General features: G+C 40.5%; 1 protein-coding gene across 2 annotated transcripts; it reads right to left on the reverse strand.

Moving 5' to 3' along the window:
- Positions 1-402: 402 nt before the first annotated feature.
- sncb (synuclein, beta) lies at positions 403-12,324 on the reverse strand. 2 transcript variants are annotated; one of them, XM_035160564.2, is made up of 6 exons: positions 12,158-12,324; positions 10,946-11,076; positions 7,210-7,239; positions 6,835-6,920; positions 2,659-2,745; positions 403-1,018 (listed from the first exon to the last, which is right to left on the reverse strand). In XM_035160564.2, exons 2-6 carry the CDS (start codon positions 11,064-11,066, stop codon positions 989-991), a joined length of 354 nt encoding a protein of 117 aa, XP_035016455.1. In that variant the 5' UTR covers positions 11,067-11,076; positions 12,158-12,324; the 3' UTR covers positions 403-988. The 2 variants fall into 2 exon arrangements, with proteins under 2 accessions (XP_035016455.1, XP_035016453.1); XM_035160562.2 differs by having other exon boundaries at positions 10,946-11,079; positions 12,158-12,321.
- Between the last annotated feature and the right edge of the window lie 892 nt (positions 12,325-13,216).

The following is a 13,216-nucleotide window of genomic DNA, read 5'->3' on the forward strand; positions in this document are numbered from 1 at the left end:
CTGCCAGGAGCCAGAGCCCACTCAGCAGATTCTACTAAACCCTGTGATCAAACCCACAGACAAGAGCGAGCAAAAAGAGAAGCATGCGAGGACGATGCACAACAGATCCTCATTTAGATCAACACGCAGGAAAACAGAAATGTTCACAAGAGGTTTAAAAATCTAAAGAGCGGTCAAAGCCAACAGAGTTTAAACACGATCAGACAACACTAAGCAATGGTTTCCTTTTTTTTTACTTTTTATTTACAGAGGAGTTGTATGTCTGGCTTAACACATAAACCTTAATATTGACAAGTCCTGCAATTTAAAGCACATTTTGATATGACAACCATTATGATTTCAAGACATAATATATTGACTGTTAAAATCTTCAGTACACACAAACACACGCACACACAAACATGTATACTCTGTCCATTTCTAACAGATAGTTTACTGGAATGATTTCACAAGCAACTATAAAGATACAATGTAAAAAACTCTTACTTCAAAAACATTCAAAGAAATCTCCAAAGAAATGCAAAAAAGAAAAGACCCACAAACAGGCTTTGTTGACACTTAGGGGATATTATTGTATTCATATCTGTTTGCAACCGGACATATTTATTTTTTCCTCTCCCAATGTCTCATTGGAAGATGATGAACATCTATTGCACATTTCTAAATACACATACACACAAGTACAAAGTCACAAGCCCTGGCTCTAGTCTCATTTCATTGGGAGGGAATCAAGGAAATGAGACTGAGAGGAGAAATCCTACACCTCAATAAATACTTACACCCAACACATTACATTAATAACATGACATTTACAATATATAATAATAAAAGATTTGTCTTGAAGGAAGAACATTTTTCAGTGGGAATGCTTGTCGTTTTTGTTGTTTTTTGCAACAGGGGTATGATTATAATAGTTTTAAGATTTGTCCTTTTTATTATTAGAAATATTATTGTGCTGCTGGTTGGATGGTGGGTTGGACTGATGCTTTTACGCTTCTGGCTCGTAATCCTGGCTCTCCTGGGGAAAAGAAGAAGAGATTTCTCAGTGACAGGAAGGTCCCACAGAGAGAAGCTGCAGATTAAATTCATCAGTGGGAATTTAATTTCCTAATCACACACAATTCAACTTGAATCAGTTTAAGGAGACAGAGAGCTTATGGTAAGACAAGATCGCTCTCTGTCAGATAATGATGTCTTTCCATCATCGCTGAGCTCCTCTGCTGGTCCAGTGTCTCTGTGTGGCCTGCAGAGGGCAGCACCAGCCTGCACCAGCCTCAATGACATGTCGTGAGCACAATCCCATCATTTTTGTAACCCTGCACACGCCTCCCCCTCCTCACACCTGATCGTACAAAAACATAACACAGCCTCCATGAAATTAAAAATAGTCTTGGGTCATCAAGAGATGAATTTCTTTTAAATCTCTGCATCCATTATGAGAAGGTTTCACTCACTCAGTGCTCAGCCTCCATATTTACAGCAATGCAGGGAGACCCTGACATTACCCACAATGCAGCGAGGCAGAGCGCGTCATCACCACACCCATTCAGACGATGCTCGCACATTGCTGGTGTAGTGAAGGATGGGGGAGGGGAAAGAGATGCGGAGGAGTGGGAGAGAGATGGAGGAGGACATGGATGATACAAGCTACTGCCTTTGAGAAAATCACTTGTAATTTGCCTCTCAGCAAATATCCCTGTTTTATTCCTTCAAATGATTAAAGAAATAATCCACAGATGGAGGCTTTACGTGGAAATGAGAGAAAATCCGAGCAAATGCACTGAATGAATTGAACATTATCACGGATGATGTCAAATCTAATATTAAATCTTCCTCTAACTGATGCTGACTCTGAATATTTTAAAATTAACCGTAAATATTGTAGGTTTCTGCTTTAAATCATAATACACACTGAGGGATATTTTTTATATACAATTAAAGCCATTTAAAATCTGCCTTTAGAGCAATAGGTTCTGCACAGTTTGTCTCGCCCCTGACAGTCAAATTCCAAAAATAGCCATCTGTGTCAGACTTGCATCCTTCTTCCACCCACACACACACACACACACACACACACACACACACACACACACACACACACACACACACACACACACACACACACACACACACACACACACACACACACACACACACACACACACACACACACACACACACACACACGCCTTTAAATAAAGCTAGATTTAAGCTGTAGTGTTAACCCAAACGCATACACAGCAAGTCGCTATGGATATCTAAAGATAATCTAAAGCTCCGTGTAGGTAGGTGGTGCTATATTCACTGTACTCGCTATGTGGCAATCGGCTTGTTAAACCCTCCGTTTTTATTTCCAGGGGCGAGAAGAATTACATCAGTGGGAGCAGCGGCGTTTGTGTGGGACAGAAGTGGAGGGCAGTGTGGAGCGCCATTGGAATGCAATACAGATATAAATGTGTGTAACCCTGCAGAGCTGCTGAATACTGATGAGTCTCGGTCTGCTGTAAGTGAACGGACTCATCCCTGCCTGCGGTCTGCAGCTTTTTCCTTTACGATAAACAAATAGCTGTTGATTACAGAGCTTAATTCAAACACTGAGACGTGAGATGCTTCAACGTAGAGCAGACATGTGCACGTTGTGTCGTGCAGGCTGATTACCTGCTGGGTCTCGTCATATGTCTCTCCTTCTGGCTCCAGCATTGCCTCTCCCTGGCCCTCCATGGCCTCCTGCCCATACTCCTCAGGCTGCAGAGAGAGAGAGAGAGAGAGAGAGAGGGGAGGGTAAAGAGAGGAATATCCACAGTAACACCAGCATATACACATAAACATGTATCTGGTTAAACGTATATTCTAAACCTGTTTGTCAAATTGTGATTCTGTTTCCTACCCAGAATGCTGTGGAGATGATGTATCTCCATGATCTTAACTATTCATTCATTTATGTCTCAACTTTCCTGTCAATGGCAATACATCCAGAATACATTATTTTATTGTAATTCATCAGAACATGAGGATGAATCATTTCTTAATTTCTAGACACAGTAATTATCAGTAAAAGTTCCTCCAACAGAAGCACTGAGGTAAATAGGGCAACACTCGTTGGACGCTATTTCCAGCTGTGGACTCTGGTGGGTATTTAGAACAGTGGGATTAAATTAAATTCAACTACAGTGCGTGTTCAGGGTAATGAAGGAACAACGTTGAACTACACACCAATGGGTTTTTAATAGTTTCTTGGGAGCAGTGGAGCTCTATAGCACGAGCTAATCAGATTCACCAGGCACCAGACAACCCTTGTTAGCAGGTAAATATATGTTGTGTTTTCTTCTTTTGAAAAACAGAGAATATCACTATTCTTTGACTTGATATTGACAGTTCTAGTTTAAACTGTACTTTATCCCCTTCTGAGATCTTTCTGAAGCAGACAGTTCCCCATCCTCGCCGCACCTGCTTCTACAGGCCCTGAAAACAAAGCCAGTGGGTCGCCGCAAATATATTTTTAAACCCAGCACTAATCAAGTCAATTAGGTCAGAGAAGAAGAGACCATAATCCTGAGCTGTATCAAGCTGGTGTTACTGCTTTAAGTCCCCCAACACGATTAGCATGGCCTTAAATGCTACACAATAGGAAACCTGCACTAAGACACAGATCAGACGGATCGATGCCTGAGAAAAAGTCAACATGAAGAACACTGTGTATTGTATCACAATCACAACAGAGGGGGAATAAATGATGTGTACCACTCGTGAAATGTTTGAATTCAGGTGAAATTCAAACACAATGAAAACATGTTCACACTAAGTAGCAGAAATCTCTCTAAAATAAAAAATAGAAATTACATGTTTTAATTATTTAGAGTTACATATTTTAGTCTAGGTATACTGATGTATTTTCAAGTGTTTTCTGATTAGTTTGGTTTTTATTAACTATGTGATAAAAACAGGGTGACACATCATGATTGACAGATGAGACTGAACCGTGATTGGTCAAGCACATGTTTGACGGGACCTCCGATCTGCAGCTCCATCCTCCGATCGCCACTGTGCCGACTCTAAATGTGCAAGATGGCTGCGTTCGTATCCAGGATATTTTAGCTTCAATTCTGGATAATGGGAGGAAGTAGAGACGTGTCTTCCATTTTCTTACACAGTCTATGGTGTCCACTGTACTAGATTATCCCAGATATAGACGCTGCCATTTTGCACTGGTGAGATCATTTGGAGCCACAATCTGCACAGAAGTGATCCTGAGGCGAAATCGTGGAAGCAAGGAGCCACTGACTGTCAGTCTCGATCATAACATCTCTGTTTTTTACAGTATCGAATGACTCATAAAAACCAAATTAATCAGAAACACGAACACTTAAAACAAACATCAGTGTGATAAGAACTATCTAAAATGACGAGAACCATCTTTGGAAGAAAAAAAATCTTTGGTGTGCACTTTAACTGCTAACATAAAGGAGGCAGGGTTTACAATCTACAATGCAGTAAGACACCAGCAAGTGATTGAGGTGTTTTGGCTTCACTTTTGGGGAGCTGCCACGTCGTCCATCTTTATAATACAGTCATCGCTCTGCACATGAGACAACAGTGTCAAGGGTCTAACGGTCTGTTGTCAGGGTGTTAAAATGAGTAGTCTTATCACTCAGACTGTGCCTTCAACAGAAGCCTGTTAGAGCGGCCTGTCAGATTTACTAGATTAGAGGGTCCAGCTCTGAAGGATGAAGCCTTATACGAGACGAGGACCTCTCTGTTTCACTGACAGTCTGACAGAGATAGACGAAATGTCAACGTGCTGACAGCACACGAACAGTGCATTTAAGCTAAAGAGAATTGGAGGAAAACACTCAAGGTCTAATGTTGCTTTATCAATTTTCTGCGTTCGTGGAGAGTCGAATCTCTTCAACCTTTCTCCTCACATCTCAGGATCACAGTGTGTAAAGTGCAGTGACATTTACAGAGGTTATCGGGGGGAGGCAGGGTATAGGATGAAGGCTGTATGTTGAGGAGAGCTGATAGTCCCACAGGGACACTGATCAGGTCATTTACAGGCGCCAGAACAATGAAACAGGTCTGAGCTTTATTATACAAGCGGATATTGTGCAGGCAGTGCAGAACAACTATTCATCCTCAAGATCCCCTCGCTTCCTTAAAAAAAACAGGGGTAAAACAAGGTCTATAAGTATATTATGTATATTATCTTTATTATATCATGAATAAATGTAAAAAAACAAAAAAAGGATTTGAGTATTGTTCTGTATAAAAGCTGCCAATCTAAAAATAATAATAAAAAAAACAATATTATTATATAAGTTAAAAATACAGAAAACATCTGACAGCTGAGGAATAAAATAGATGAAGTGCAGACTGTGTTTTGGAACGTCACACAGATTTATCACCCGTATAAACTTGGCTCTGCTACACCAGTGATCGTGTCCAGACTTTAATGAACACAGCTCACAAGAAGATGCCAAGTGTAAGTGAGATCTGGAACTGGAACAGATAACGGGCCTTTTTCCCTTTTAATTGCCCACGTGACAGAGAGCTGTAGAGGCACCGTGTCGTGTGCACAAACAAGAGAAGGCTCGGTCCTTTTGCATTGTTACTACAAGGCAGTTTTTCTCATCATTTCCTTATTGGCGTGTAATTACAAGGGAACTGATTTTATTTATGAAGTGATTTCTTCTGTAGCTTTGGATGGAGGTGGTTTGAAAAAAATAATCCTGTTGATATCATCAGGTTTTCTTCAGTGTGGGCCTGAGACATATGATTTAGTGTTTGACTCATCCCAGTGGTTAAAAGTAAAAAGCACAGATTTAAACTATTCTTTCATCTTAATCAGACTGTCTATCTTATAGAACATGTGATGCTGAATTTCTGAAGTGTCCCATTGAAAAAACCTTCTTCTTTTCATGTCTTATAAATGCATTTTGAAGTTTTATTTCATAAACGGGTCAAGATTTAGTTTAGCTGAAAAAACATTATTGTGCTATACACTGCCCAATCCTGAGAGGTTGAATATATTAGAATTGTCACAAAAAAATGGATGAACAAATTGATCAACGTTAATTTATCCATAAAAACTGTAAAAAAAAACACCTCTGGTTCTATCGTCTTAAATGCGACAAGCTTTTCTTTGTTTTATAATGATTCTACTAGTCACTTCTCAAGTAAGCTTTACATTAAAGATGATACAAAAAGCATAAAAAACTAAACTGACCACAGACAGATCACAAAAAATGCATTTCAGTTTTGCCCGTCTGTATTTTTCAGGACAAACAAAAAAACACCAAAATGGATTAACAGTTAATTCCCTGTCCAGCAGATGTGTGTGTGTGTGTGTCTGATGCCATGTCTAATAATAGAAAATAAAATAACCTGTAAAAGTACAGTTAATTGTGTGAGCTATCTTCTATAGTTGTGTATGTTTGCTGCTGAACTGCCTGTTTGATAGATCTTAGTGCTACTGTTGTCATGCTGATCATATCGGTCTCTGCTTATGTCCGTCTTAACTTCTGTCTGCTCTTATCGGATTTTACTCATATTTGTTGAGCGAAGCTGGTTTGAAATTTACCATGTTGTCATGGCTGTGTGTTGTTTGTTTTGCTTTAATGAATTGTAATTTTTTGTTTTGCATCTATTGCCATGTTTGTCTTCTCTTTATTTATATCACTGTATTTTGCTTTTACTTAATGATATTGTCTACATCATGATACGTGTTTTAAACACGTAACTTATTTGTTGTTGTTTGATTTTATGTTAATAATAATAATACTAATAATAATACTAATAATAATAAGGCACAGATAATGGTTGTCACATTGTACATACGTTCATGTCAGAGGGGAACTCGTCCTTCTTCCCCAGACCAGTGGCAGCTACGATGTTCCCCATAGCTCCAGTGGTCTTCTCCGCCACTGTAGAGTCACACACACAAACATCATAAACTCACACACACACACGCTCGTAACATTATCTCAACAATTCGGCAGACAGATTAAAAGCATGCACATGATCTCAGACCTCCTTGGTTTCTCTACTAGATTATTGTACATAATGGCCACTTACGCTTTCCCCCTGCAACACACAAACTCTCCCTCCCTTTTCACTATAATGAATTTGCCATGAAGTTTCCTGTTCCTGTAATAAAACTATCCTCATGGCTACAGCAACAACGTTAACGTTTGAAAAACAGAGGTAACTCACCTGAGCCCACGCTGTCTTTGGCCTTGTTACCTGGAGTAACAGAGAAAAAGAGATGAGTCAGAAAGAGTTCTGTTTCTTTTTGAAGATCGCTTATGATTTGACATTTCGATGTGCATTGAGATTTGGTTCTTTTGTGCATTTGAGTGTGTGTAGATAAAAGAATTGTACACTTTCCAAAATCTTGAAATAAGTCTCTGCAGTCTGAACATCAGGATTAGACTTAATCTTTCAACAAAACAAGTAAAAATCTTCTCTATACCTGATGCATTGATGTTGAAGTAGACCAACGGCTGCTCAGTTAGTTTTCATATGGGTCAAGAAAAAATCTGCTGAAACAAGCATCATAACTCTGACCATGCAGCTCGCCACAGCTTTGCCACCACAGCCGCGCAATCCCAGCAAGGAGTTATTAAATCTTGTGGACAATTTCAACCACAGCCACCAGCATTGTTTAATGCTCCGACCTTTGGCAGATCCCATCCATCTACACTGTGCTCCATCGAGCTTTTTTGGCAATCTAGTGTGTGCTCAGATGTCCTGATCACTCAAGCCTTGTCATCCTATCTACTGTGCAGCAGTCACGTGCCTTATTGGTCCCAGAGGGCCTTTAAAAGCCAAGTGAGGAGAAATGAAATGATGATGAAGTTCACAATCGTCACCACAAACGGCGAGGCTAAAAGCAGAACACACATCTGAGAGCAATTTCAGCACACACATGGATGATAGCTGCAGTTCTTATGGCTGAAAGATATAAGAATTACAATGAGTATTGTATTGTATGTATTTTATATACGAGAATCATATATAGGTTTTAAGCTTCTTTGGGATTATTGAACAAAAACAACTGATTCAAAGATGATTTTTAATAAATGTGTTTCAAACTCATTCAGGTGTTTATTTAAAAAACTAAAATTAGTCAAAAAGTCTAATATTTTGCAATAAAATTCTTTGTGATTTGTGATTTTTTATTTAATTTAATTTTCAAAATGATCACATATTAGTTCATTTTAAATGAGGACAAAATGACATGATACACCATCGCACACCATGAGGATCATTTCACGTGTAAATTATTACTATTATCATGTAAATTATTATCACCTAAACATTGACTGATTTAGTATCTAATCATATAATTGAAACAGATCATTAATATTATGGTTATTTTGTCATGTAATTTGAGGCTGTGGCTGTTGTAGAGAAGCACTGACACTAAATATACTGACACTGATGTGACTGCAGGTTTTTACAAAGTAATTACACTGCTATTAAAATAGCACTGTATAAATACTCCAGCGTGTCATAGTATGCACATAAATGCTCTGTGAATGAAACTGTTGTGACAGTAAATGGCATCTAGTACAACAGGGTTGTTCTCATCGCCGCCTCTCCTTCTCCACTCGCTGCGCTCAGCAGGGTGGGCGGTCTGCAGCAGCAGCAGCAGCTGTCAAAAGGTGGGCCACAGACCTATCAGATCACTCTTACCCCTCCTCCAAGAAGGGCCTTCAAGCAAATCAGAGGCTGCTTTCTAGGGCACCACCACCACCACCACCACGCTCAACAAGCAGCACGCAGGAGCACACAGATGCCTTAGAGACGCTCTGTTCCCTTCTCTGTGTAAAACAGGCAAAAGGCAAGATGAGGCGTAACACGCACGGGATGCAAACACTGAGCTGACGTGTGGCAGCGGCGTGGTGCTCTATATGTGGGGGAATACGAATCCATCTTGTTGCAGACACATCTGACAACATCACCTGGAATATTATCCTTCTCTTGGATGCATCCAAAGCAACCGGCCAACAAATCAATGGGGCAAGCTTGTAGAACCACCAGCAGGGGGTGTCACTGGAAATCTGCTCCCCCACCATCCTGACAGTTCACCAGCTGAACCACTGGCAAATGAAAGCCTGGCAGGGTCCAGGGCCTCTGTCGGGTTCTGGGTCTCCTGAGTCACCCGGCCCTCCTCCCACCCACCACTAACTCACCACCAACAGATCAACTGCAGGGTAACCGGCACAGACAGCGAGTACAGAGGAAAATATTCATCACATCACGATGTGTGTCAGTATCAATATATATTTACTGAAATATATGAAGTAACGTCAAAAAATGTGTGGTACGCAACATATTTAGCGATGAAAACACTAAGTTGCTCAACAGAAAATTAATCCGCAACAATTTTTGATAATTTATTATTAGTTAATTGACGTTTTTGAAGTGTTAATGTCAAGCATCACCTGAACCCAGCCTCTGAATACATTGTGCTGGATTTTTCCTCATTTTCTTTACATTATTACAGATTTACATTGTAGACTGTATTGGACAAAACAAGCCATGTGAAGATGTCCGACTCTTACCTGTAGTGAGCATTTTAAAAACCCTAATGGTTATGTGAATAATCAAGCAAATAATCTTAATGTTCATATATACAGCAGTTGAAAGATTCCTTAATTGCAGATGTAGACTCAATGTTTAAATTTATTTAATATTAGACAATAAGGCTTCAACATAATTGTTTGAAACCTTTAAATCCTGAGTTATTGGGCAGCAACACAGATCTTTTCCTTCAAGTGAAACAAAACAGACACTGAACTGGGGCTGGTGGATCTTTTGTATATGATACTGGTTTTTGTCACTTTCTATTTTAACCTTGTCCAGCTGCTCTTTCTGGCATCTGTCTACCTCAACACCATTTGTGTGTTTTTTTTAAATAACGATCTGAAGCAAGACACTTCGATTCGGATCAATGATCTCAGCCACATAATTGGCAACTGCACTTTGAAAATCTGGACACAGAGACTGATCCGTGTAGATCTGTGTATGTTGTTAGATTACAAATTAGGCAGCCTTTAGCCTATGCCTCCAGGAGGTGATCAGGGGCTTAGACTGTTTAACAATCTGCTGCCAACCAATGCACGGACATGTGGCAAGAGCTGCTCCCAACATCCCGCTGCCCCACCCCCACCCCCACCCCGCTCCCATCTCCTGCCTGTGGCCTAGTCAAGTGGGGCGAGAGGGCATAGGGACATTCGGAGCCTTACATCACATCATCTATGTCAAAAAAAGGACTTCCTGTCCCAGAGTATCTTCTCTAAAACTACCAACATTTATGATTCTGGTATGATGAACTACGCTGCATCAGCCTGCATCAGTAAGATAAGATATTGATCAGCATTTTTCACGGCAGACATTTTGACATGTCACAGAAAGAAAAGCACAGGTTTTATGATAAAATGAATAATGGCTGAATTCCATTTAGCTGCTTCGGTTTCACTGGGACACTTGGACATTCATTGTTAATGAAAATCAATGATGCCATTATAAACTATATTGAATTGACCAAAGGAGTGCATTCAGTGATTTATTTTACCATATACTGGGAAATATCTGTCATTGTAATGTGCACATTTAGTCGGATGAAATAAATATATTAATACAGAAGAAACTATGAAGGTATATTGTCACCTTTTAGTTATTGGTAGGATTTAGTATTCTAGTATGATTTGGTGCTGTCTTCTCCATTTATTGAGACCTTTGATCTGCCTGCTAAGGATTATTGCAGAATTCTGCTATTTTTCAAACTAATGCAGGAAGTTATTGTATAATTTAACCATTTGTTTCAGGACATATGGAAATGCTGCCCGAGCTGAATCATTACCCAACCTTATTTGTTGCTGCTCCTGCATGAAGCGGGAACATTAGCAGTCTTGGTTGGCTCGTGTGCAAATAGTCTTACCTACAAACATGACTCCTTCTTTAGTCTTTTCTGCTGCGACCGCGACTCCCTCCTTGGTCTTCTCGGCAGCCACAGCCATCCCCTCTTTCGCTTTAGACAAACCCTTCATAAACACATCCATCTTGGCCGAGCTACTGTGGAGAGAGGGAGCACAACAGCTAGCAGTCACTACAGCTGATGTGCACATGTGGATTTCATGGCTCACACTATTAATACACAACTATTGGTAGATTCTTTCAATACTGCCCTCTTCTACCAGGCTCCATGCATTTCAGTCTGACATGAGACCATACGTTATGGGAGAAGGGGACAGCAGCGCCCCCTGTGGCAGATCCTGACAGCTGCAGTCCATCAGGCTATAGTAAACCCCCCCTCCCCCGTTCACTCATGCATTCAACCCCCTTTTTTTCACATCCCCGTCAATGCATGAAATATTCAGAGGCACAAAGACTTGAATGATTTTGTTAATTGTGGGGGTGCTCATGAATTATTGCTCGCCTGTAATGCTACTCTCGGTGGCGGCGACATGACGGGACTGCGCCTGGGCCTCTGTTAAAGAAGGGAATCCACAGCATGTTAGTGTGTGACTGGAAGGTGGCACTCACACAGCGACGCTGGGGGAAGGGAGGCACGATGTCCACTGTAATATATTTATATACATATATATATACACATTTATAAAATATATAATGTATAATATAAAACATATAAATATATCTATATATATATAGATATATAGATATATGCACGCATCACAGTTTTTAACGTGGAATGATGTGCATGTGACAGGAGCGTGTCCGATCACACGCACGGACACGTTTGGATTAAAAACTAAAAAACACGCCCGGCTGCAGAGGAGCAGCTGGGACCATGTCCTAACATCAGGTATCGATCCTGCACATTGTCATCCTGTGATGTCGCAGGTCAAACTTTACATTACTACATGCCCACCATTTGTCACGTTTGCACCCGCGCCTGCACGACTGAATACATTTAGCTCATGTTCCACCAGAAACCCGAACACACCCAGACGAGAACACGGATATAACCCACAGTGTACGTTTATATTGCAATAAAGGTTCAGATGTATTTTTAAAGCAGCTTCTCCCCATGACGACGCTCCCATGCCATGGTCCTCGAATGGTGGTGACCTCTATATGTGTAAAAAATAAGAAGAACATAGAGTATAAATACAAACAGAGGAGCTCTTACCTATGTACAAATTGCCTTCGACTTGTCCCCTTATGATTCCGTCGCACAGTCGAGTCTTCCCTATCGTCTAAATGGGAGATATCTTCAAATGATCACTAGGTGGGCCTTCCTCGGGCTGATCTCCACCAACAGGGACGGCCCCCTTCACGGTGCGGCTCAGTCTACCACGCCCCCTCCCTCCCCTCCTCTTCCTCTCTCTCCTCTCACCATCACTAGCTCCACTATTGATCACCCTAAGATCAGATGTCAACTGGTTCAGGGAGAAGAAGCATTATCACACCCACTTTGCCTCATTTTCCCACTGTAACTCTTATTCCAGGTGTCCACGTGTAATGTGACTGTAAAGGATTATTACTAAACTACAGTAATCCAATTGTGTGCAATGATGTCAGCCTACATATCAGCAGTATATCTGGGCAGTTAGTGGAGCTGCAACTATTATCTACGATTATGATCATCTCCTATTTGTATGTACTTCTTTTGAATGAAGGAATATTATATTTGATTTAGTCCATTTGCATGATGGGTTCTTGTGGACTCCATTTTGGATCTAAATGTGCTACTGACACCACACATTGCTTCTGTTACTCGTATGTCTCTGTATTGGCTTTCACTAAGAAATAATATCCCCATGCTGTGTAACTGATAGTTTAATGTATCTTTAATTTTACTGTCTTAAATAACGGACCCTTGTGTCTGTGGTGGATACATTTAAAAACCCATCATCACTACTATGTGTAACAGTCTCAACTGCATGAGCGTGATGTAAGGGTGATACCACTCTGTGGAAGAGATGGGGGTGGATTAATGTAGCATGAAGCCACGTGAGGCTGTGCTGTGTATACATCTTTAGACCAGCAAGTTAAGTAATACTTTAAACAGATTCACACATAATCACAAAAACAATTAAAGAAAAACAATCATTTAAGAATATATAGGCTGTTTAATGTTCCTCGCTGGCCTGAACAGAAGGCGAGTTCTACGTTGCGTGTCGAATTACAATTGGACACTATGCGGCCACGATTCGCGTGATTTATCGTGTATTATCTTATTATGACC

The sequence above is a fragment of the Hippoglossus stenolepis genome, chromosome 7 (genome assembly GCF_022539355.2).
Source record: "Hippoglossus stenolepis isolate QCI-W04-F060 chromosome 7, HSTE1.2, whole genome shotgun sequence".
Lineage (NCBI taxonomy): Eukaryota > Metazoa > Chordata > Actinopteri > Pleuronectiformes > Pleuronectidae > Hippoglossus > Hippoglossus stenolepis.

Excerpts from the sequence above, each read along its gene's own strand:
- sncb (XM_035160564.2), bottom strand. The coding sequence starts at position 11,066 with ATGGATGTGTTTATGAAGGGTTTGTCTAAAGCGAAAGAGGGGATGGCT. Across the intron at positions 6,921-7,209 it reads CAAAGACAGCGTGGGCTCAG|TGGCGGAGAAGACCACTGGA; the intron begins GTGAGTTACCTC and ends GTGACTCTACAG. Across the intron at positions 2,746-6,834 it reads AGTTCCCCTCTGACATGAAC|CCTGAGGAGTATGGGCAGGA; the intron begins GTATGTACAATG and ends CTCTCTCTGCAG.